Source organism: Daphnia pulex, chromosome 9 (genome assembly GCF_021134715.1).
Source record: "Daphnia pulex isolate KAP4 chromosome 9, ASM2113471v1".
NCBI classification, from domain to species: domain Eukaryota; kingdom Metazoa; phylum Arthropoda; class Branchiopoda; order Diplostraca; family Daphniidae; genus Daphnia; species Daphnia pulex.
Genome location: NC_060025.1, coordinates 7,335,046 through 7,360,066, shown reverse-complemented (window position 1 = coordinate 7,360,066; position 25,021 = coordinate 7,335,046). Strand labels below are relative to the sequence as shown.

Below are 25,021 nucleotides of genomic sequence, written 5' to 3'. Positions count from 1 at the left end.
CTTTCCTCCTAACCTATACCCCCTCCAGCAAACAAACAACAAACAAACAAACAGAACAACAGATCTAAACCGAAAACAAACAAACACACAAATTTTTTTATTTTTTTGTTTTTTCTTCTTTTTTCTTTCCCCGTATCAGAAAAAGCTCCGGATGATGACGTCAACAGTGACATTGATCTCACGCACGCAAACACGCACAGTTATCATATATATTTTATATTTTAGTTTTTTTTTTCTTAGTTTTTGGTAGATTCCCTTCATGGAGGGAAAAGAAGAGTTTTTTTGGGGGGAGAGAACAATTCCTGCCTGGAAACCGTCGGTTGTAGTTTCAAATGAAAAATATAAGAAGGAGGAGGAATCCGGTGAGCAGGATTTTTTTCGTTTTGTCAAATGGGTGGAGAGGAAAAACACAAGAGACAAAAAGAGACGCGATAGGAATGGGAGAATTCTTGTTTTTCAACTTCAGGTTATTTTTCTTTCCTTCCCGCGTTTTCGGAGAAAACACAAATATTGACTCCCCACGCACAAGGACACACAGTCACACACTCCATTTGTAACCAAATATTTCGAGGAAGCAACAATCACCAAGTGATAACAACCAAAATCGATCCCTCCCTACTACGGCGGGAGATTTAAATTGAAAAAGAAAAAAAAAATCAAAGGAATTTTGTTTTTGTTTTCTCTCACGCCGAGGACGTCGTCTGGAATTGGAAGAAATACGAGGGAAGTGGAGGGCTTGTTTTTTCTCTCTCACTCATTTGGATGTTATTTTAAATTGTTTGATTGTATTGAACTATTTTGTGTTTGTATTCTTGATTTCTGGTGAGGAAGGGGAGGGGGGGATAACACACGGAACTCCACTCGTACACACAACACTAGAAATCAACACGCACCCAGCCCAAGATCCCAGCCAAAAAAATAAAAAATAAATAAATAAAAAAGAATAATGGTTGGGGGGAGGGACAGTTAAAAACCCAGAGAGCACCGCGACGCGCACGCAATCGCAATATATGTTACACATACATATTGTCGTATGCATATAAATTGTATACTGGTAGACTCTTATATTTATTACGCTGTGTTATAAATACGGGGAGTTTTTTAGGGGGGGGGACCATTTTCAGCCCGACCTGACATCATTTAAAAAAAAATTAAAATAAAATAACCAAAATTTAAATTAACCTAAAAAGAAAAAAAACATAAAATAATAAAAACTTAATTTGCGAACTCATGTATTTTGTCTCACCTCAAACTGCAACTCCTCTTCAATTTTTTTGTTTTATACGCAAATAATCATGATTTCGAAACAAATAATTAAAAAAAAAAGAAAAAGAAATTGTGTGCGAACAAAATAAAGAAGGAAATTTTATTCTTCATTTGCTCGTTTAGGTCAAATTCCCTTTTTTTTCTTTTCTTCTTTCACCTCCTCCTCGTCTGTGTCAAATGGCGATTGTGTGTGTGTGGGTGTGTATGAAGTGTGTGGGGTGTGTATCAGTGTGTCGAAATGAGATGGTTGTAGGGGGAAGGAGTGGGGGGGGGGGGTGAATGAAACGTGTGTGAATGAAATGAAAAACGTGAGATGAAAATGCGCGCATCTGTATAAACTCATTTGATCCCCCCCCCCCGTTCCCTCTCAGCTCGTTAAATTTCTTCGCCACTCAACGACCGTCTTTCGTGAAGAGAAAAAAAAAATGATCGACAAATTTAGACATAACCCTAATTTTTTAGTCACCAACATTTCTTTGCCTGTCTCCCGTCGTGTTGGTATGTTTCTCGTAATTTTTTGTATTTGATTTTTTTTTTGTTAACTATTATTTTTCTTTTGCAATCAAAAGCGCCGCCGCAACACCAACAACAACAGCAGCAGCACCACCACAGTATTGTTTTTGTTTTTTTTAGTCATCACCACATTTTGTAAATTTTATTTTTGAATTATTAATTAATTTTTTTTTGTGTTTCGCATTTCACTTTTTGACTTCTCAATTTTTTTTTTCTTTTTCGTTGCGACCGGCTTCTCTGCAGTTCCTCCTCCATCCTTCGTCTGCTTCCAAAAATTGCCATTTCTTGTAATTGATTTAAAGAATTGTTTTTTTTTGTTTTTCCTCTCGTAATTTCTCCCGCGTGTTGATTTTGTTTTTCTTTCCAGTCCTCAATACTCGACGAATTGTTTTAATGATTTTTGTTTTGTTTAGTTAGTTTTTCTTTCTCCCGCTGACGGCTCGCACACAATATAAACTTTTTCTGTCTCTGATTTTTTCTCTGATTCTGTTTTTTCCCCCGTGTCATCAGTTTCTCTGTCGTTTCGCGCCAAGTGCCTCGTCGTCATGATCAAGCTGTGTCATCATCCTCATCACTGATCCTAAATGAAATTGGAATCCTTTTTTAAGAGTGTTTTCCCGTCTGCCTCTGTGCGTCAGAGGGTGAGGGCGCTTTGGTGAACGGCCAGGTGCGGAAATACCTGGAATTGCTGAATGGGGTAGGAGGCCACCATACCGCCCTGCTGGGAGGCGGCGGCGGCAGCGGCGGCGGCCGCTGCCATCTGCTGGCCAGCTCCGGCCTGAGCCTGAACGCTCTGCCAGCCGCCCGGCAGCTGCATGCCCATGCCGGGCTGGTAGCCGGCAAACTGGCCGTAGGCCGCATAGCCCTGCATCCCTTGCACAAACTGCGACTGCATCTGCGGCGGGTACCCGCCCGGGTACCAGTAGCTCATGCCCTGGTTGTAGCCGTACGGGTACTGCGTGTTGGTCGGTCCCAATCCGCCTGTCATCAGCTGCTTTTTCCCAATCAAAATTCAAAAATGAAATCAATTAATAACCAAATTAGAATTCATTGCGACCAGTCTCATGTGAAATAATTCAGCGTACCTGGGCATTGTTAGCGCTACCCGGCTCTCCGGGCTCCTTACCCCAGGAGCATTTGACATTTTGACCGTTGAGGTCGGTATTGTGGACCGAGACGATGGCTTGCGTGGCCGACTCTTTCGACGCGAATCTGGGCGAATTAAAAAAATTAATGAAAACATTCACCAAAAGTGCGAGAGAAAGAAAAAGAGAAAAATTATGGGTCCTCACCTGATAAAGGCGTATCCCTTGTCCTTGAAGACCCGGATCTCCTGGATCTGACCGTAGGGTCCGAAAATCTTCTGCAGGGCCTCCTCGGTCGATCCCTGGGCCAAATTGCCGCAGTAGACGGTGCAGTTGGTGGAGGATGACTGGCCAAAGACTTCCTCGTACGACATGGGTTTGGATCCGGCTGAGAAAAACGCGCCCGCAGGAACGAAATGAAAAAAAAAGAAAAAAAAAAGGAAAAAACCAAGAAAGGAAAAATAACAAAACACAACAAAAAGGGAAATAAAGCAAAGCAAAAGAGAAAGAAAGAAAAGAATGAAATAACGGACATTGTCATCAGTTATCCTTGTAATATAACTGTGAGGTTACACACACACACACACACCAAATCGTCATGTTCGGCGGCCAGCGGGCAACGACTCGGTGGTAAAAAAGAAGAAAAATAATAATTCTGTGTATATTCTGTGTGTGTTATATTCCGTCCGGACATCGATCCGTCTCCTTCCAAGCGTAATACAAGAGAGACCCCCTCCCCCCTCACACACACACACACACACGACACAATCAAAGACGCCTAGTGCGGACGGACGGGACGGGCTTGTGAGGAGAAAAGTGAAAAGCCAGTCGCTTCGCAACTCGAATGATATGAACATGAAATCAGAAATATTCCAGTGTCAGCTTATAAGCAACCGGGAACGAGGGGGGAAAGGGGGGAAGAAAGAAAGAAGGGAGGCCGGCCCAGTCGGTCGGTTGATTCTCTGGTTGAAAAGAGAAGAAGAAGAGAAGCGACCGCCCGGCCAAGCGAAAGAGACGGAAAAGAGAGCAGTGTATGTGTGTGTAACCCCTCCGCCACTCGCTGGGTTTTTTTTTTTCTTTCCTAGAAACGATCACGCGATCCATCATGAACGGAGAAGTGGGCAGGGTCCTGTCTCTTCTCTTTCCATGTCGCTCAGCCGGCCGCTCGCTCTTGCTTATAGAATAGACCGACTATACGAATGTATATATATATATATCTATTTATATAAATAGATCTTCAAATACATAAGAGATAGATAGATGGGTGTATAATATCCATCTCTCTTTCTCTCTTATTTCTTTTTTTTCCGGTATAAATGTACGGTCGGCACATCCAGCACGCCCCTTTTTACCCATTCCGACAGCTCCGGCAGTGAGAGAGAGAGAGAGAGCCGGCCCTCAAGAGAAAAGAGAGACCCAACCATTTCTATGCAATCCATGTCTCTGTGTGTGTGTGGGTCTATAAAATGCTTGTGCAGAGAGTCTAAAGAGAGGCTAATATTTCAATCAATAATGCTGGAAAGAATCCGGATGGAGTAGGAAGAAGAAGAAGAAGCTGGCCCGTAAAAAGAAAAGGGGCAGCATCTGCACAACATCTACTCCAAAGAATGGCCTTCTCCACTTTCTCAGGAAAGTTGGAAAGAAAAGAAAAGAACTTGGTACGAATATTGTTTCATTCCTTTCTTTACTCCTATTACATCCTATCTATAAGGCCGGCTGTTCGGGTATATATATAATATTATATTTATTTGTATATATATATCTCTCGCAAAAGATGGAAGAATAAGAAAAAAAAAAGAGTTGCGAGTAGGAAAAAGAAATTGGTGGGTGGCGACACGATTCACGCACTCCTCTGCGGTCCTCTCGTGTGTCTTTTTTTTATATTTTTACTTTTTGTTTTTACTCGAGTCGCTTCCTTTCTATATGGTTTGGGGTGATGCTTTTTCTTGAAAGCTTTCGGCCATGGCCAAATGCCCACGGTCCATCGAGACGGGCGTCCGATGGACAAGGGAAAAACGAAACAAAAGACTCGAGAGAGTGAAGAAAAAGAAAGAGCACACGCAACTCGAGTAGAAAGAAAAGAAAAAAAGTTCAGAGTGATATTGGCTGTACAAGTGTGTCTCTCTTTCCCTCCCCCCTTTCCATCCAACTGCTTGGGTCTCTCCAGAGACACGGAACGGACCAAGAAGGAAAAAAAGGAGCGGAATAACCTCGAGCGGAATATATAAAAAAAGGGAGAAAAAATATGGACTTGATCTAATGTACGACATATACAAAAAAGAAACTAGCTGGCCAATATTTCTTTTCTTTCTCGCCGGGAGCTCTGGGCGAATTTCATTCAAAAATATCAAGTCAAAACAACCATACTACTCAAGCTTATATGTATGTGTGTGTGTGTGTGTGTGTGTGAAAGATTGTACACATACACAATGTCCAGGGATAAAGAAAGGCTAAGTCGGAGAGAAGAAAATGGCAAAAAGAGAAAAAAAAAAGTTGAAAAAGACAAAATATCAAGAGACTTACCATCTTTCGGGGCCGGTGGTTTACGGGTGGCCCAGTTGGTGCGGATGGCCCTAGTGCCGAGCCACTGTCCGTTCATTCCGGCGATGGCGTTCTCAGCGTCCTAGAAACAAAAATACAAAGAAAAAAAATAAATAAAAACAACCCCAAAAAAAGTAGAAACAAAAACAAAAAAAACATTTTTTTTTCTCTCTCTCTCAAAGTAGAGTAAAGCTCACACACGATGGATCAGAGACATAAAAAAGGAGATCCACCACCCCCAACCCCCCTCCCCTTCAGTCGGCTGCTCATGGCCGTCGAGAGCAAAATAGAGGAACAAGGAGGAGCAGCAACACACACGCAGAGAGAAGAAGAAAAAGGGGGAAAGAAAAAAAGAGATATACACAATCCCCAAAGGAGAGAGAAAGTCAGCCGGAACGTGTACATATATATATATATATACGTACACACATACAGCCCTTTTCGGCGGAAGTGGAGAGAGAGAGAACAGAGCCAAAGCCCAAAGAGAAAAGCAGCTCTAGAACTAGATAGAGAGTCTAGTCGCCGTCGTAGACTATATATTCTCTCTGCAATTCTTTTGGTTTGCAATCAAAAACAAAAAGGGAGAGAGAAATGGCGGTGGCCGTCGTGGTGGTGGTGGTGGTGGTGGTAAAAGGCAACCAAAGCCAGAAAGGAGGAGCTTAATAGAATCCCAATCTTGCATGGCTGTAAACAACCCCACCAAAAAACAAAAACAAAACCAAGCGAGAGTCCATGCCCGAGAGAGAGGGGATGTATAGATGGGAGCAGCCAAACCCGCGCCGACAGAAAACGAAAAAGGGAAGCGAGAGAGAGAAAAGAAATCCATCAGGATCTCAATTAGTTGGCCAGAGCTTTGGGGAATATATACACACACACACGCGGAGAGGGAAAAGAGCTCGAGGAAAAGAAGAAAACAAAAAAGGGAGGAGCGACAACAACAACAACAGCAACAACAGCAAGGAGAAAGAGAGAAAAAGATATGAGGATCGATAAGGAGAGAATAAGAAAATACCGAAATACGCCATTTGGAAGTCAAGAAAACAACAAAAAAATAGAGAGAAAAACGAGGCCGGGGGTAGTAGCCGCAGCAGCCAAAGATAAGGTCCTTGACACTGATCTCTCTCTCTCTCTCTCTTTCCTCTTTTGTTTGTTAACAGAAGGTTCTTCTTAGCTTCTTCTTAATCAAAAATTTTTTTTTCTTACCGACTTCTTGACGAATGAAACGAATCCGTAGCCTTTGGATTTGAGCGTCTGGGGGTCTCGCACCACACGGCAGTCTCTGCATTTCCATCGAAAAAATCAAATCAAATCAAAGACATTGAATTAATAAATGATTGGGTCAATCAGCGTCATTTTTTCTCGACACAAAGTCAAAATAAGAACACACAATATATATTGTCTTTTTCATTGTAGGAGAGGACGGCCGGCCGTGGCAACAGCGGCCAACGACACCCACCCCCTTTGAAAAAAGATCCCAAGGAAAATGTCCTTGGGATGGCGTCACCCATTTACTTGTTAATACGACCAGTGGCTGTGCTGAGAGACAGACGCAATCATCTCAAGTTTCCAACAAAATGAAGGAAAAAGCCCTGTCCGTGATTCATGCCGGCCATCAAGTCAACTCTCTCTCTAGCGCGCTGGGTATCAAAAAATAAGAAGAAAGAAGAAGATTGACACATCTTAAATAAAAAAATAAAAAGAGAAAAAATTGACATTGATGTCGACTGGTGAGCAAAAGAAAAAAAAAAAGGGAGGAAGAAAAAGTCCCGGCTTCTTATTTATTTGTTGCCTAATCCCTTGACATGTGATTTGAACGGGGGGCGTGTCGCTCTTGTTGAGACGTTGTTTTATTTATTTGGGGCCATTGCAGCCACCATCTTTTATTTCCATCGATATCATTTGATGTATTTCTACGGTTTTTGGATAATAAAAAAAGAAAGAAAAAAAAAAGAAATCAGAAAAAAGGAGAGAAGAAGACGTCGCTCTCGTGAATTCGCATCGCTTATTCCTAATCTCGGGGCGTCAGCCAAGTGAGAAAGAGGAAGCAAAGAGGAGAAGAAGAAAAAAAAAGAAAAAAAAAGAAGAAGAACTGCGTGAGGGAAGAATGAGGGAATCAAACCATTCCTGTCCAATGTGGCGTGAAACGCAATGGCGATGAATTCCTCAGCTCCTTCACGAATACAAGGATAGGGGGAAGGAGGGAGGGAGGAGGAATCAAAAGAGGGTGGTGGAGGGGGAGAAAAGAAGAAGATGAAGAAAAAGTCGGGAATGGTCGTTATGACGCAATACAACCGAGTTGCAATCAGAAACGTGACGCTCCCATCGGACCAACTCTCCCAGCTCCCCAGCTCTCCCGCTCTCTCCTCACGCTCTCGCTTCTTCTGTCAGTTTCTCTTTCTGCCCTTCCAGCTTCTTCAGCTTCTTCTTCTCCTTCTTCTTCTCCTTCGCCCATCTCTATTCCCAACCCCCAACCAGCACCACCCCCAGAGTCGAGAGACGTGAATAGTTTCCGATGATATCGACTTATTGGTCGGCGGCGCCGAGGTGAAGAGTGAACCCCCCAAGAAAAGAAGAAGAAAATAATAATCATAATCATAAAGGACCTCCCGAATTTTTTTTCCTTCTTCCTCCTTTCCCCCAACCCGTACGGAGGAATCTCGGTGGCGTGAGGCGAAAACAAAAGACGGTGGAATAAAAGGGCGTCGTCGTCGTCGACGTCGACGTCGTGTGGTGGAAGCGTACGAGCATTACACGCGCATAACCCCAAAATGAAAAATACAAAAAGGGAATAGAACGATGGGAGGGAGAGGAGGAAATGAGGTGGTGGGGTTTGGGTGGGTGGGAAGTCGCTGTATGTATGTATATATATATGCGGAGAGATTGATTCCAAAAGGAATTATTCATGACACGGCTAGAGCAGCAAAAGAGCTAGAGAGAGACTACACATAGAGAGCGCGCTCTACTCTCAGCTCGGGTGATTAACGTTATTAAATCAATATGAAAAGCAACTAACCAGGGCAAATGCAAAAGCCAAAGACTTCCCCCCCCCCTTTTCTCTCCCTACCCCTCCTACCTCTCTCTATTCCCGGTGGCAACAAAACAAAAATGCTGGTGTAGTTGGGTGTAGTACCAAGCAACCACCGCACCAGTCGTGGCGGTTTCAATCATACTCTTTCCTATCACTACTATCCAAACTGTTTTTCCCAAAAAGAAATTGAACCGGTCGGGTGATTTGATTACGAGGAACGGGCGCGAGCTAAAACCTTACACACGCGTGTCACAAATAAAGGGGGAGGGGAGGGGGGGTGAGTAAAGTAGCCCCGACGAACTTTGCGATTTGTTCGGGGAGGAATTTTATTTTTTTAGCGGGGGATTTCACGACGACGACGACTAAAAAGGACAGCGGCAATTTCGGGTCTCGAAAGACCCGCGGGACTGAGAAAATGGTGGGTGGTTGGTGGTGGTGGGGGGGATGAAGAATTTGCATTACACAAGGAGGAGGCCCCTACAAACAAGAGAAGACGAAGAAGAAGAAGAAGAAGAGGACGAAAATGCAAATGCCATCATCATCAAGAATGGCCTTTTAATGAGAAAACGCCGACGACGCTGGGGCCGGCCCCGTCTCCCCCCTCGCATCCGGAGTCGCTTTTCTCCGCCCATTTATAAATCGAGACAAGTGAAAAGAAAAGAAAATAAGAAAAGAAAAAAGAAAAACACGCACGAGCGGGTGGGGGAGTTCAACTCGGTCCGTTCCTCCCTCTCTTCCCTTCCCCCCAGCCCCCAGCTCGACATATTAGAAAATACCCAGGCAAAAAAGACTGGGAACACTTTCGTCCGTCGACTTTCTCTTAGTGCGCCTTCACGCCGTCGTTCACTCGAGGAATTTCCCCCCACCCCACCCAAAAACATTCCTGTTTTTATTTTTTTCTAATTTATTATATTCCGGCGGCCTTTGATCTCCTCCTCCTCCACCCTCCTCCCCTCCTCTACTATTCCGGCAATGGATCAATTTCAAGATTCCTTATTTTTCTTCGTTTAAACTTTTTTTTGGGGGGTTGTCGTGCAAGTGGGGGTAGGTTATATGTGTTTGTCCAGAAACCCGCGAAATGGTCGTCAAGGGCGCGTCGGATTTGCCCAGCGTCTTTTGGCGGGCCGGCGAGCCGAGCCGAGCCGGGCCGGGCGCCCAGACTTCCCCCCCGTAAACATAAATCAAACAAACACATAAATAACGGGCTGACGACGCCAAGGCTTTCGTCCCCTCCACCACCACCACCAGCAAGAAAGAAAGAAAGAAAGAAAGAAAAAAGTGGGATCAAGACATGGAAAAGAAAATGGTACACACATCAAATAATATACCACCCACCCCACTCCTTCTGCTTCCCCTATGAAGAAGAAAGGGATCGAGAAAATGGTGATAAATGAGTGAATGTGCTCGGATTGCCCAATGGGGGGGGGAGAGCAAATAAAAGAAAAAAAACGGAAGAAGAATAAGAGGAAGAAGAAGATGCTGTAAGAAAAGAGGAGCGATAGGTAAAAACGCTCACGAAGGCGACGGCCCAGTCGAATACTAAACAGTTTCTTTTATTTATTTGGAGGGTGGTAGTAGTAGTGTTGATGCGAGCTCGTCATTTCATATATATCGTCTGTGTGGTGGTGGCGGCCCAGCCCGGCCCGGCCCGGCCGTGTAAAGGATAACAAAAAAAGAAAAGGAGCGGCCATCATCGATTCAGTTTTGCCGCACCAACGCCTCCCCCCACCACAACTGGCGCCATCAAACCCTCCCGACCGAGCCCACACAACAGTCAGACAATAATCATTTTATTTTTACTAGTAAACGTCTATCAAAAATAAAAAATTTTTTGGGGGAGGATTTCATCTCTTTCCACCCCGACCTAGACGCACAATAACAATTACAATTGATTTGATTAGATTTTTTTATTCTGGAGGGAAAATAAAAACAAAAAATAAACTTTTGAAAAAAAAAAAATCGGGCGCAAATTGATCAGACGGGCGACAATTGGATTTGGTCGTGAAAACGACGACTTGTGTCTGGATTTCATAGACGGACACGGAGGTCTCGACTCCAAAGTTGACTCGAAAAAAACAAAACAAAATAAGCTCCTCCCCACTCCTTGCTGGCCCAACTTTCCACTCTAGAAAGCTTCTGTATGCAAGCGTCGCTTTTACCCTTTAAGTCTCTCATCCACCTCCCTTTCCACCCAACCCAACCCACCGACGACTGAAAAGTCGCCCGTCGACATCAGAGAGACGAGCTCACAAACTCTCGGCGTCTCTTGCCCAGTCTGTCTGTCTATGTGCCCAGCCCCCTTACGTATACACACGTAGGCGGGCGGACTCTCTCTCCATCCGAAATAGAATGCAGCCAACTTTGAAAGACCGGCGTCGCTCTAACCCTCCCCTCCCTTGTCCGTCCGTCCGTCCGTCCGTCCTTGCACACATAGAGGAAAACCCTCTTGCTGATATGCGCAATAGGGAAATTCGATTTGTCCACTTTGAAACGAGAAATGTCGCCGCGTCGATTCAATTCAACCGAGTTTGGTATAAGGAGAGAAAAGAGGAGGAGGAGGAGAAGAAGAAGAGGAGAGGAGAAGCCATTCCGGCAATCGATAACAAACGAAAATCGCTTAGTCGGCATTTCTATCCGGCATCCATCCTCTTCCTCCCTGTTATATAACCTCGTGATTTGTGTTACAGTCATCTTTTTTTGTGTACCGTCTCCCAGGCCCACGCAACACAATATAGGTCAAACCCCCCACCACCCAACCAACCAAACCAACCAAAAGAAAAAATTTAAATTTGATTTCAAATTAAAATAATTTGGTTGTCAACTTACGAGATCTCTCCGAAAGCGGCGAAGGCGTCGCGGAGCGTGTGCGTCTCGATTTCCGGGCTCAGGTCCCCCACGAAAATGTGGAAATGTTCTGCAATGAAAACAAAATTACAAAATTATATTAATAACATTTCATTTTCTTTCTTTCTTTCTTTTTTTTTTAAATAAGAAAAATCCCAAACGATCAACTTAGAGAAGGAGAGAGACTTGGAAACAAATGAATGTTGACACTAAAGAATTGTCCACTCACACTGGCCCGGCCACCACCGTCTATTGACTTTGTATTAGCAAAGTGGCCAAATATGTGTCTGTCTGTGTGTGTACATTTTTATTTTATGGATGGAGGGGCCGTCCACTTTCTAAAAGAGACAGAGACGGTCGGATTTTTTTTTGTTTCCATCCGCCGACCGTCTGTTGATTTTGACTTGAAAAAAGGAAGGAAAAAGTTCGTCCAGGATCGAAGGAGCTGGCGGATCAATGACCGTGGGATTTAGACGAAAAAAGTAGATGGGAGTAGAGGGGGGAGCCATTGATGTGCCGAGGGAACCATTGGCGATGGATCGTCGGCGGATGGATGGGGCGAGACATGGAAGATGGTCGTCAGGTGGCTCTCCCAATGTTTCCCATTTAGGCGACCCATCAATGGCTGTTCCTCCTGATTACGTACAACGACATCAAAACAGCTGGCGGCGGATGAGAAGAAAAAGACGGAAAAACCGGAAGAAAAACGACACAAGAGCCCCCCACCAGCAAAAACTTAACGGAAGAAAATAAAAGAAAACAAAAGTTTTTCTCTTCTATTTTTGTGTGTGTCTGTGTTTTCCCCCATTTTCTTTTCTTCTTCTTGTTTTTTTTAGTCCGTCCAAGTTTTATATAGACTTTTGGGGTCGCGACCATAAATATATTTCAGACTTTGGGGGGCCAGCCCTCCATCACTGGCTGTCGCAAAAAAACGTTTCTCTACACTTGTATCATCATAACAATAATAATAATAATAATATATATCTCTAAACTGCATATCATAATGGAGTGCAATAAATACATCAAAAGCCCACCCCCAACCAGCCATGGGCCGGGCAACAAGAAAAAAAAATATGAAAAGAGACTCTTTTATTCTTCTTCTTTTTTTACTCGACATCCATCAAATCCCGTTTCGTGGATCGAGGCCTCATGTTTCGGATTTAAAAAAAAAAAGGAATAAAAAATATATATATATAAAAAAAGCAATGGATCAATTCGTGTGTGTGTGTACACACACACACAACACAGGGGCCTATACTCAACTTGATTCGATAGACAGTGGCGTCCCCCGTTTTTTTTTTAAATAAAATCAAATAAAAGATACACACAACGAGAGAATAAGAGAGACATCAAACGACGCCCGGGCGTCTTTTCAATCATTTCTCTCTCTCTCTCTCTCTCTCTCTCAGTCGACTCTTCGGCGAGGGACGAGAATGAGTTCAACGAGCCAAAGTGGGCATTGGAGACTGCTGCTGGCCGGGCAAGGCAAAACTGATAGAAGGAGGGAGAAATACACGCAGGACTCCTATTTTCTTCTCTTCTTCTTAATGTTTTGGGCCGTTAGTAACGAAAACCGAACGACCCCTTTTACATTAGATGCTTTTCTCTCTCTCTCTCTATCTTTCGCTCTTTCTCTATCGGGCTGGGGTTTGTCAAAAGATATCTATTTTGCTCCACATAATACTTTCCCCTCCCCATCTTACTAAACAGGCGAAAGGGGGGAGGGATGTAATACAAAACTTTTGTCCCAGATGGTAAAAGAAGAAACAAGGAGGAACCCAACCAAACGGGAGAAAACGAACGTGAAAGTAAAAGTTTTTTGTTTCGGAAATAAATAAACAAGTCCATTGAGACTTGACGACTTCTATCCTATCGTTTTTGTTTCTCTGTCGTATTTTTTTTTTCACCCATTTTTTACGACCCCCCGGTCAAACTTTTCTTCCCTCTTTCTGTTTGGTTTGGTTTGGTTGTTTTATTTGATTTTCTAGAGGGACTCGTTTTCCACACGGGAGGGGCGTTTCCACGTCAACGCGGGAGTGAACGGTGGGGGCGACCTCAAAAAAGTTTCGCAGGAAGGGAGAGGTAGTAGTAGTAGTAGCTCTTGTACACACTCAAAAGCAGGTGATTTAGACCACCGATACCCCCCCGACATCATCATCATCATCGGGTCGATCCATTAAGTGACTCCCCCCTTTTATTTCTTTTCCTGCTGGCCACACAATACCGTCCGCTTAATGGCGAATAATGAAAAAAAGAAAACAAAAAAGGGCCGGGCAACGATATAAAAATAAAAACCCACCCCACCCGGGCCCGGACGAAGGAACGAACGAAGGAACGTCAAAACAAAAGGAGAAATAGCTCCTGTGAAACGTACAACTATTCAAGATTGGATGACATGACGGGAAATGAAACAACACACACACGTCACCAACGGATCCCTCTTTTTTTCCAGCAGCTCAAATATTCAAAGGCCATGAAAAATAGAGCTTCAGGTGCTCTCACGGAAATAAGTTGAACAGCGGGATCCCTTCCCCTCTCTCACAAAAAGGCCAAATCGAACTCGACGATCTTCCGAATGATCAATGATGCAAACAGCCGTCACAGGAGGCAAAAATCAAAAGGAGAAACAAAAAAATCTCAAAATGAAAATTGGCCATCACGCGAGACTGACGGCCAAAGAAAAAGGAAGGATCTGATTTCCGATCCGTGGAATACGGAAGGGGGTCGTAGAGTCTCTCTCTCTCGGTGCTGCTCGCATGTGGGTGTCACACTGTGCAAGCCAATCGATTGCCGCCACATCCTTTTTGATAGATGTGAGCATCAACCCCCCCGCCAGGCTCCTTCACATTTCCTTCTGCCAATGATCCTTAAGAGTAATAGACGTATCAAATGTGTAGATCCTATTCTCGATCTCTATTCGATATTAATAAATAGAAAATATAGAGATAGATAGATGGATAGATAGATATGTGTACATCTGACTCTGTGTGGCTCTCATTGACTCTGATGGATGGATCATCTTGGCCGGCTTTTTTCTTCCGCCCCACAGTACCGGGCACCGCCTCTCTCCGCATCATCCAGGCGGATGTAAAAAAGGGCTAACACACAAACCGCTAGACTTTTTCTTTTTTAGCTACTAGTAGTCCCTTTTGACTCTTGGTGGCAAATAAGGAGCCCTCAGGAGCCTCTCCCCCTGATCCTTGCAACTGCTACCCCTGAAGCTTCCAAAGATGGATTATCAGGAGCTAGTGACAGTAACAGCCGGGCGGCAACCCACCGTACTCCAAGGGGTGGATGGATGGATGGGATGGAATGGTGAAAAAAAATAAAAATAAAATAAAAAAAGAAGAAGAAGAAGCTCAAAATGATGATCAAATCAAAAGCAATGGCACTAACAAACAAGACCCTCTCTCCTCAAGCAACTGCCATCTCCTATTGCTTCCGCCCTTCTACTCCCCCTCCCCTTCCTCTTTTTTTTTCGGGAGGAAAAAGAAAAGATGGCGTCGTGATAAGAACAAGGCCAGTAAAGGAGAAAAAAAAATAAGAAGAGATCCTCCTCTTTTCTAACCCCACAACTAGACTCCTTCCGAATTCTTCTTCTTCTTCTTTCTTCCCTCCTTTTCTCGCAGATATAAATAAATACACACAACACACACACACACACACACATACGAGCGCAATGTGTGTGTGTGGTTGGCTGCGACCGAGCATTGATCAACTGATGGGTATCTATTCCCCCCACAACCCGGTCCGCCTTTTACGCAACGAGAATAGGGATTGGCCCCCTACACTCTCCTTCTTCTCCTTCTTGCCTCCTCTCGCCCCAGTTGTCGCATATAAAAGAGCGAAAATACACATATAAAAATACCGACAAAAAAATAAAAAAACAAAATCCGGAAATCCTCTCATCTTTTTTTCTTCTTCTTCTTCTTCTGCTCTTCTCATCTCTTCAACTTGATCTACTCAAAGACGTCCCTCTACACACACACACTCCCCCGTTTCACCAATGCCATCGTCATATGCTGCTGCTCCAATCTCCCTCTCTCAAAACGGACGCAGAGAGAAAAGAGAGAAGAGAAGAGAAAAAACGATTGATCATCCTCGTGTGTCTCTCGGCGAGCCAACAAATAAGAAAAAAAGGGAGAAAGATGAAACGGAGAACTAAACAGAATGAAAGGCGCCAAAGAGGGACACACGCGAGCAAAGGAAAAAAAAAGATATGGAGCTCATGGCAAGCTGGGCAACAGCAGTCACCCAGGCCAGCCAGCCTGCAGCAGCAGCAGCAGCCATGTTCCCTTGATGAAAATCAATGGCGATGTGTTAGGACGAAGAAGAAGAAGAAGACGAAAGGGAACATATGAAAACAAACAAACGACACACGAAAATAAAAAAGAGAAAAAGAAAGAAAAAGAACAAAAACAAAATGTATACCCCTTTTCTGGCTAGTTTCTTTTTTGTTGCGTTTCCATCAACTTGTGCGTCGTGGAGAGACGATTCACAAAATGAAGAAAAAAGAAAAAGTCGACAAACATTCCATTTTGGCCTCTCGCAAAGACTGTCAACTTTTCTGCAGGGCCGCCGCTGCCGTCGTCGTCCGTAGAGTTATTTTCGGTACAGTAGACACGGTCGGGCGGGTGTTACGACAACAACAACAGCAACAACCCAATAGGCCCAAGGCAGAGAGAGAGAGAGAGAGAGAGAGAGCGAGAGAGAAAAGGAGAGAGGCCCAGCGGTGGTGGTAGCGAGGGATAAGGAAGAGGTGGCGCCCGTCAATGTCATTTCGTCTCTGAAACGAAATTGAATTCGAACACACACACACACACACACAAGTCAATAACAGTCACGGGACTCGACAGGGCCAGCCGGGCCGTCCTCCTTTCTCCTTCCCCCACCCTTCGCTCAGGATATACACAACGCGGATGGACCGACCGACCCAAAGTCGATCCTATTCAAACGCTTCCACGCGTTACTTTCATCTCTTCAATCATCTTTCATAGACATTCAAGTAAAAAAAAGAAGAGAAAAGAAGAAAATAAAAAGGAATAGAAAAGGAGATACTGTAATTTCTATCCTCCTCTCCTTTTCCCCACCCCCTCGCAGGAGAGACGGGCGGACAAAAAAAGGAAGGGGGGGAGACACGTTTGACATCCGAACCAAAAGTGGCGGAACAACTACTACTCTCTAATACTCTTTCGGCGTAGATATACAATATAAAGTGAATATAACCGGGCGATGGATGGAAGGGGGGTGGATGGATGTTTGCGAGCAAAATTGTCCGCACCCGACCGTGCCTTTTCATCAAAATTGGACACTCTGACTGGCCAGCAGATGTCGTCGGGCAAGAGATAAACACAAGAAGGGGGAGAAAGCGAAAATAAAGGAGCAACCAACAGCAGGAACGTCGAAAAAAAAGTCCAAAAAAAAAGAAAAAGATGAAATCAAAGTAAAACGACAAGAGCAGGAGCAGCAGCAGCTGCTGCCAGCCTTCCTTATTTTCTCCACTCTGCCCGTCTCTTTCACTTTCCAATCCGCATGGAACGAAACCGCAGCAATTTCCCCCCTTCAAATTCCTGGAAGAAAACTTGGATTTTTCCAATGGTTGACCCCGAAACTAACAAACAGTCAGTCAGTTGGAATGTCAAGAAAAAAAAAGGCAAGTTGCTTATTCTTTAAAGATGATTTTTTACTTCTTCCATCTTTTCTTTTCCAGCTTGTCAAACCTCTTCAAAACAGCATTCGCCTTCATCTCCGCTCCGTCACAAACACGCCTGGCAGCAGTGCACTCCACCACCGTCTTCGACGATATTATATCAATATTTCTCCCTTTTTCTGGATTAATGCAACCCCTTTTTTCTGGCGGTGGTAAGTATAAGAAAGAGAGGGAGAAATAAATAAATAAATAATAAAAAAGGATTGGTGTGTGCGCCGTAGCGCGGACTAGTGTGTCGCCACAAAAAGCCACACACACACACACAGAGATGGAAGGATTTTTTTTTCTCTCTTTTTGCACCTTTTCTTCTTTTGTTGTCGGTCGCTATTTCTTCCATCCCATTGTGGAAAAATGGGGGAGAAAAAAAAAACTGCCGAACGAGTTGTACAACATGTACGACACACGCACATGTGGGTGGGTAGTATGGCACACATCCATCTAAATATACAGAGCAGGCGAAAATAATACAGACTGTGCGGTCGCATCTAAAAAAGAGAAAAAAAAAATGGAGGATCTTTTTTCTTTTTTCTTTTCCTTACGCTCCTGCGGCTTGCGGCCGGGTCTAGAGAGCAGCAGCGCAGCTAGGACCTCCTCTCTCTCTCCTTTTCTGCCACTGCCGAGTCGTACGCCTACTGCACATCCGAGATAGAGAGCCCCAGAGTGGAAGAAGGATCGGCCGGGATTTTCTTCTCTCGGATAAAAGAGGCGACACATTCGAGCAAAGCCAAAAAATAAAAAAAAAAAAGAAGAAAAACCCCAAATCGGAGAAAAGAGAGGAGCCAAGATGCTCCTTTTTTTTCCTCCCCTCTCTTCCGTTTTTTCTCCTTCCGGATGAAGAAAAAAAAAAGAAGCCCGGAAGAAAAAGGAAAAAAATTCTTCTCTCGCTCGTTCTATCTTTCACAGTCGGTCGGGCGGTCAGTCACATGACGGAATGACACCAACCAAAAAAAAAAAAAGAAAAAAAGAAAAAGTAAGGGATCCCCCCGCAACTCATTCAACTTGGCCACACACATTAAGACACTTGATAACGTCGACCGAGCGGCCCACCCTGAAAATGGATGGATGTACACGGATATACACACATTTCCAGGCGAACAACATTTCTTTTTTTTTTCCTTTCCTCAAAATACAACCGATAAGTTGGGATGAGGGGGGCGAGTCCATCAAAAGGGAAATTATTGAACGTGTAGGGGGTCGAAAAAAAAAAAAAAAAAGACAAGAAACTCTTTTTGTGCCATTGGCTTTTCAGGGTGCACCGAGTCTTCGTGTGTGTCAAAGCCGTTGGAATCTCGTTAAGAAGAGAACCTCGCCACCAATTCTTCTTCTTTGCCTTCTTCTTCTCCCCGTGCCACTTGGCAACAACCGAACGTGGTGGATATATGTAAGAGATTGTATAATCTGACGACGACGACGACGACGGCGACTAAGAATGAAAGTCGGAGTCGCTCGGTCGACAGTCAGTCACAATCCATCCAGCATATCAAATAATAACGACTGCCAGCCAAAAACAACGCCCCACACGACTTTGCAACATCTCCCACCGTATAAATAGACGAGCGCTATACCCGCCCGCCCGTCAGGCCGCCCGTCCGCCCGCCCGTGTATGTGTGTGTATTATAATGCCTCCGACGCCGCCAACGCCGACCGACGCTGCCGCCGCTGCTGCTGCTGCCTGGAATATTGTCTAGAGAAAACAACTCGACGTCTGCCATGTGTGTGTGTACGTATGTATGTTAAGGCTACTCGATCGATAACAAATCCTCTTGTTTCTACCACCCACCGCCATCCTCATTCTCTCTCCCCCCTTTTAGTTAAAGGCCCCCCCCCCTCTCCCCCTTCTGCTCTTGTTTGGAGCTCCCACGAAATGACCAAACTCTCTCCCAGTGTGTGTGTGTGTGTGTGTGAGAGAGAGAATGCGAGTTGCGAGAGAGAGAGAGAAACACGTAATCCAATCAACGAGCGACACCGAGCCGGCGCAATCAAGCCGAAATGGATAGACTTGTATAAGATACAAGTATACACATCTATCTATCTATATTATAGATGTGTATATACAATAGATAGATAGATAGATGTACAATTCTACTAGATAGTACCGAAATTCAAGGCGAATAGTGGCCTATATAATATCCGACATTCTTACAAAGAAGATGAAAAAGAAAAAACGCAAATGTGGGAGGAGTTGCCAGAGAAGCAAAAAAAAAAAAAAAATTTAAAAACGGGTGAACAAAGGGAATAATAGAAAAATGCTTTTGATAAAATGGCGACTTGTTATTGAAATAACCAAAAAAAAAAAAAAAAATAGAAATACAAGGGATCCTAGAGTTCAAATAAGAACCACCTCAACTGCTCCGAGACTCGGAAAATCCTATAAAGGAAAAAAAGAAAGAGGAATGGAAGAAGGGGAGGGAGTAGGATAGACGTCGCGCACAAGAGTGGGTAGGTCGGCGACACTCCATCACGAACGACAAGGTGAGGACCTATACACCTCACAAAAGAATCTCCCTTTTAAAGAGATTGTGGCAGCCATGTTGTTTTTCTTTCTTTTTTTTTTCTTATTTCATTGATTCCATTCCTCACAAGAGTTTCTCTCTCTACCCATCTCTCTTTGGGCTGGGCGCATATTTTTGATTATTACCTTTTCCCCCTCGTCTTTAATATTTGGGTTTGGGCCCCCCCCCTCGACAAGACGAAAATGGATCGACAAATAAATAACTTAAAAGAATACCAAAAAGAAAAAAACGACATTCATCTTTTGTTTGGGAAATGCTATTGGCATAAATAGAAATAGATCGGCAAACAAGCGGCAGCGCGGCTATAAAAAATGTAGAAAACAGACCAAAAGAAAAAGAAGAAAAAAGAGATGGATGGAAATGTAGTCGACCGGAAGACCCGCCGCCCGCCGACTCGGTCAAGCGGACGCGTTTAGAAGCAATTGAATTGTTTGAGGTCGACTCCCGCGCTCACCCACCATTCCTTTACTGGCGATTCTTTGATTATGAATGAAGACAAGTCTCGCAGGATCGGTGCAAGAGAGTCATCCATCAAACCCACCAGTCGTATATATACAAGAGAGATGTCGGGACGACTGTCTACTCGTCTCTCCCGTTTCTCCTTTTTCTTTTCTTCTCCTCGGCAACATTTTTATGGCCATCCATCTCTTTTTTTTTATTTATCGACAACAATCTCTCACACGGGGAGCTGTACCTCTTTGTGTGTGTCTATAGAAACAGCTGTAGCGACACGTAGCCAAACAAGAAAAGCGATAAGCGCTCGTGTGGGTACCTCACAAACAAGCCAACCCCACCACCGCCATCACTACCATCACTAACCATCTCAATATCAAAAGCAGGATCCCAGAATAAAAAAAAAAATCAAATAAAAAAAAAATATCAACACAAACAGAAACACTGCGGTGCCGATTCGTCGAACTTTTCAACATCTTCCATCAACTCTCTAAATAGGCCAAGAGCCAAGAAAAATATACATTTCTAAAAAAAACAGGCTGATTTAAATACAACACAAGAAGGAAGAAGACCTTTTCTTTCAAAATCGTCGTGACGACAATCAGGATCGAATCGATCCTGAAAGGTGACGACGACGACGACAACAAGGAAAATGATGACACATTTTTCAAATCGATATTTTTCGTTTAGACAATCAATCGGGAGAAACCAGCCGACACCAAAATGGCGGATATAATACCCCCGTGGAAAAGGGTCGCCTCATTTTGTTGCTGCTGTTGTTTTCCATCGAAAAAATAAAGAAAGAAAATAAAAGAGCTTCTCCGGTTACGTAGAAACTCTTGGCATCATCATCATCATCAACATACAACCGCATACACGTACAATGTGGGTAAAAGAAACGAAACCGAAAATCGGCGGTTGGCGTGACCCAACTTTTTTTTCCTCCTTAACTCTAACCCTCCCACTCAACCAACCCTCCGAATCCGTCTAACTCTCTTATCGGTTCTTTCTTTCTCTCTTTTTTATACCACCCTCAATTCTGGCCGGGATAATCCCCCCTGAAAAACTCTTTTGCCTTCCGACTTTCTCCCGTGTAATAATAATAATCATAATTCTTGAGTTATATAAGAACAACAGCCATTGGCCGTCTGGCGGTTAGCTCACAGTTCAGAAAAATGACAATCAAATGGTAGAACGGAAAAAATAAAATAAAAAAAAGGCCGATCCAATAAACAAAATAAAAACAGATCCAAAAGTAGTTGGACACGTAGTCGATAATGTGTCCTGCGGGGATGGAAGCGGACGAACGGAAAAGAAAAGAAAAAAAAAAGGAACTCGATGAAAACGGTTCCTTCTTCTTCTTCTTTATTATTACGATTATTCTCTTTTTCTTGTGTGTTTTATTTATTTTTATTATTTCACGTCTTTGGATGGACGCAATCTGCGGCCGTTGCGGCGCCGGATCTATTGACCTATCGGAATGAGAGTCGGAAGAACAAGACGAGAGAGAGAGAGAGAACCGGGCGTCTGAAAACGGACGAGAGAGAAAAGAGAAAGCGAAAAAAAGGGGAGAGAAAATGAAGGAGAAAAAGAAATAGAAGAAGAGGAGGAAATGGGTTCTTGATGTGGCCCTCAACAGCTCGAGAACGTCTTTTTCCTTGGGTCCTCATCAGTCACTGTTCGCCCTTCTTCTCCCACTTTTTATATCATTTCTTTCCATTCTTCTTCCTCCTCCTCCTCCTACCCTCCCTTCCCCCCTTTTCCCCGTGATAACGAGCAAATCGCGAGAGCTCCTTTCCATCCTTCTCTCCACTCTTCATGCTCCTTAGAGTTCCTAGCAGCCCGGCTAGACGTCCTACTACAACAACAACAACTACTACTACCACTTGGACCCAGGATCGAAACGCCGTCCTCTCTCCCTGGTGGCGCCTGACTGGCCGTCTACTAACCATTAAACGCAGACGGACAAAGAACCTCCGCCACCGCCGTCGGGATAGCATCAAAAAAAGATCCGGTCAAAATAGATGATGACTACCACGTCTAACCATTCCGGAATAAGGAAATATAGCCCGTCAAATAGCCCAGCCGTAGAGTACAGTATAGTGGGTGGTTCTTGTTGTTGTTGTTGTTGCAACAACCTCAGGGCCTAATCATTATTGCTCTTAACGATTCAAACATGTTGAAAGCTCGAGCCGTTTCTCTCTCTCCCCTGCCGCAATTTTCCTTCCGCTCTCCCTCACACACACACCAACATCCAGGCCCCGAGGGCACGAGAGATGCTGGCCCGCTTTGTTCGGGGCTGTGCGGAACCTAGGCGGCTGTTTGAATTAGCTTCTGGACGAAGGAGCGAGAGAGAGCCTTTACCGTTGCTGTTCTGACAATGGCCGTTGGCCGTCCCGCTTCCGGCGCTTCCTCCGCCGCTGCTGGCGCTGCTGCTGCTGCTGCCGCTCCCGCCGTGCCCGTTGACGCTGGCCGTCTTGAGAGCCAAGTGGGCCATGGGCAGAGCGGCTCCGGCCGGGTGAGATCCAGACGAGGCGGCGGCGGCCGCCGCGGCCGCCGAAATGCTCAGCAAGTCGGCCGGCTTGGGCTGGTGCTGATGCTGCTGCTGCTGCTGATGTTGTTGGTGTTGCTGTTGTTGCTGCTGCTGGTGATGGTGGTGGTGGTGGTGGTGATGCGGATGGTGGTGATGCGGCTGGTGTTGGTGCTGGTGCTGTAGGGCGCCGGCCAGAGCGGCCGCGGCCCCCGGATGGTGATGATGGAGATTGTGATGGCCGGCCAGCGTCATGGCGGCGGCCGGCATCATCAGAGTCGACATAGCGGCCAGCATCGAGCCGGCGGGAGCCGAAGCGGCGGCTGCGGCAGCGGCTGCGGCCGCCGTGGCCGCCTGGTGGTGGGCGGCTGCCGCCGCAGAGCTGGGATTGGGCCGCGGCTGGTAGAGCGAGTACCAGCTGAGGAGCAAGTCTTCGGCGGCGAGGGGATCCGTCGTGAACTGTTGGCAGGCAGCCGCCGCTGCAGCCGCAGCAGCGGAGGCCGGTAGGCAGACGGACAGTTCAGTAGCTTCAAAACTCGCCCTGGCCGTCGAGTTCGACGCACCGCTCGTGGCTGATCCGACTGATCCTGATCCGGCGAGACTCGTCCCGACAACCGTCGACGACGAAGACGTTTTCCGTCTCTTGGCCGGCTGCGAACTCAACGGCGACGACTGGTGCTGATGGTGCTGATGGTGCGGGTGGTGCAGCGGGACGGCCGAGTACGTGTAGTCGCTCTGCCCGGCTTGCACTGACGGGAGCCACAGCCAGGGGCTTTGCCGGAGAGGCTGGAGATAGTCAAACGACTCCGTTTTCCCGTCTGATTCGGTTCCAGAACGGGACAAACCCCCACCAGAAAGATAACACACAAACGGACCTGACGGACGGACGGACGCAAGACGGACCGACGACGACAAGGTCGTAGCGAAAAAATCGTCAAACGAGCGAAGCCAAACAACAGACAGTCTCGTTTCTTCTTCTTCAGTTTTTCTTTTCTTTTCTGCTTTGGATTCAGATGTCTGGCAATGGGGTGGAGAGCGGGGGGAGAGGCTTTAGCGGCGAAACGGGTCGCCTATTGAAAACAATGTGAATTGGATAATCATCGGCGGACGGGCGATCACTGCCGTAGGCGACACAACAAGAGAGTAGAGGAGGCGGGCGAACAAAGCGGCTCCTGATTACCAACAGAAAATGCGGAACAATGCGACTTGTCTCTCCTTTTCACTTTGTCTGTTCTTGTCTTTTTTTTCGCGTGTGACTTTTTTTTTGGGGGGGAAACAAAATTAATTTTCCCGTATAGGACACACACTGCGGAATATGTTTTGAAGTTAAAAAAATAGAACGGGCGATGGGGGGAGACGATGAATCAAAAAAGCGGAATCCAAAAATCGTTCGTAAATAGTAAAACAAAAACCAAGAAATTGTCGGTTTTTCGCTTCGTGTGGCACAACTTGGGGGAGAGCTCGCGGAGCTGTGAACGAGCCAGGACGACCGAACGATCCCGTCTGGCCCGTCTCGGAAGTCAACCCCCAAACCAACCCCGCTGCAAAATTCGCTTCCCTCCTTCTTCCACCCTACCCCACCCCCCTATCCACAGTATACAGGGTAGGGTGGGGGGAGGGAGGGGAAGTAAAAAAAAAAAGAAAAAGAAAAAAAAATCTGAAGCGACAAATTCACGCATGCGCCGGCCAACGTGTCGACTGGGTGGCACCCCAAGAAAATATATATATATCTAGTATATATAAAAGCGACGCGCAAAACCCCCCTCCCAAACGTTTGATTCAAATTGCGCGCGCAACTTCGGGTGGAGGGGAGCGCAACGGGACTGACCCCCTCCCCCACTCTCTCCACCCGCTAGGGGAGGGTGGGGTGGGTGCCAATTTCCACAAGATGTCTCTAGGACCATCTAGGACACAACATATCGCTCCCGTACACACACGCACACACACACAGACAGACACACACAATGCATGGCAAAGTGTAGAGATGGATGGATGGATGGATGCAAGAGAGAGAGAGAGTAAAAGACGGACAACACACACACACAGACACACACACTGGGTGGGTGTGTCACCTGACACTAAGTCTACACTCTACACTGGAAACAGCCTGTCGTGAGAAATCGATCCGAGAGAAGGACAAGCAACTCCTCCGTCCCGTGCCACCTCTCTCTCTTCCTCTAACCCCCCTTTTCTTTTTCCCCACCCAACCCCACCCAGATGGATGCATATATAAGGCAGGCACACACACACAATAGTACTAAGACAATCTAATGTGCAATAGTACACACAACATGAGAGCCGGAAAAAAAAGAGAATAGGGATGCAATGAAATCGCCATAGGCGCCCACCAGATGGCGAGCGAGATGAACCGCAAACTGCACACACACAAAAGTGAAGGATGGCGGAGAAACTTAGTAGACGGAATATAATAAAACACAAAATAAAAAGCGGAGTTGGGCGTCCGGCATGCGAGATGACGCTTCCAGGTATCAGACAGAGGGTGCTGCCCCCCGGAAGAGCGCCCGGCACACACACACA

At 45.4% G+C, this 25,021-nt stretch overlaps 1 protein-coding gene across 6 annotated transcripts in view; it reads right to left on the bottom strand.

Moving 5' to 3' along the window:
* Positions 1-1,215: 1,215 nt before the first annotated feature.
* The window catches only part of LOC124202823 (nucleolysin TIAR-like), a 58,059-nt gene continuing 34,253 nt past the window's right edge, over positions 1,216-25,021 (bottom strand). The window contains exons 1-8 of one of the 6 annotated variants that reach the window (XM_046599260.1): positions 22,318-24,965; positions 11,260-11,347; positions 6,609-6,684; positions 5,388-5,487; positions 3,072-3,267; positions 2,865-2,991; positions 2,459-2,770; positions 1,216-2,377 (exon numbers count right to left, since the gene is read on the bottom strand). In XM_046599260.1, coding sequence (XP_046455216.1) covers positions 2,360-2,377; positions 2,459-2,770; positions 2,865-2,991; positions 3,072-3,267; positions 5,388-5,487; positions 6,609-6,684; positions 11,260-11,347; positions 22,318-22,780 — 1,380 coding nt within the window. In that variant the 5' untranslated portion in view covers positions 22,781-24,965 and the 3' untranslated portion in view covers positions 1,216-2,359. Of the gene's footprint in view, positions 2,378-2,458; positions 2,771-2,864; positions 2,992-3,071; positions 3,268-5,387; positions 5,488-6,608; positions 6,685-11,259; positions 11,348-22,317; positions 24,966-25,021 lie in introns of those variants that run through there. The other 5 variants (XM_046599261.1, XM_046599262.1, XM_046599264.1 and 2 more) reach the window with 5 other exon arrangements.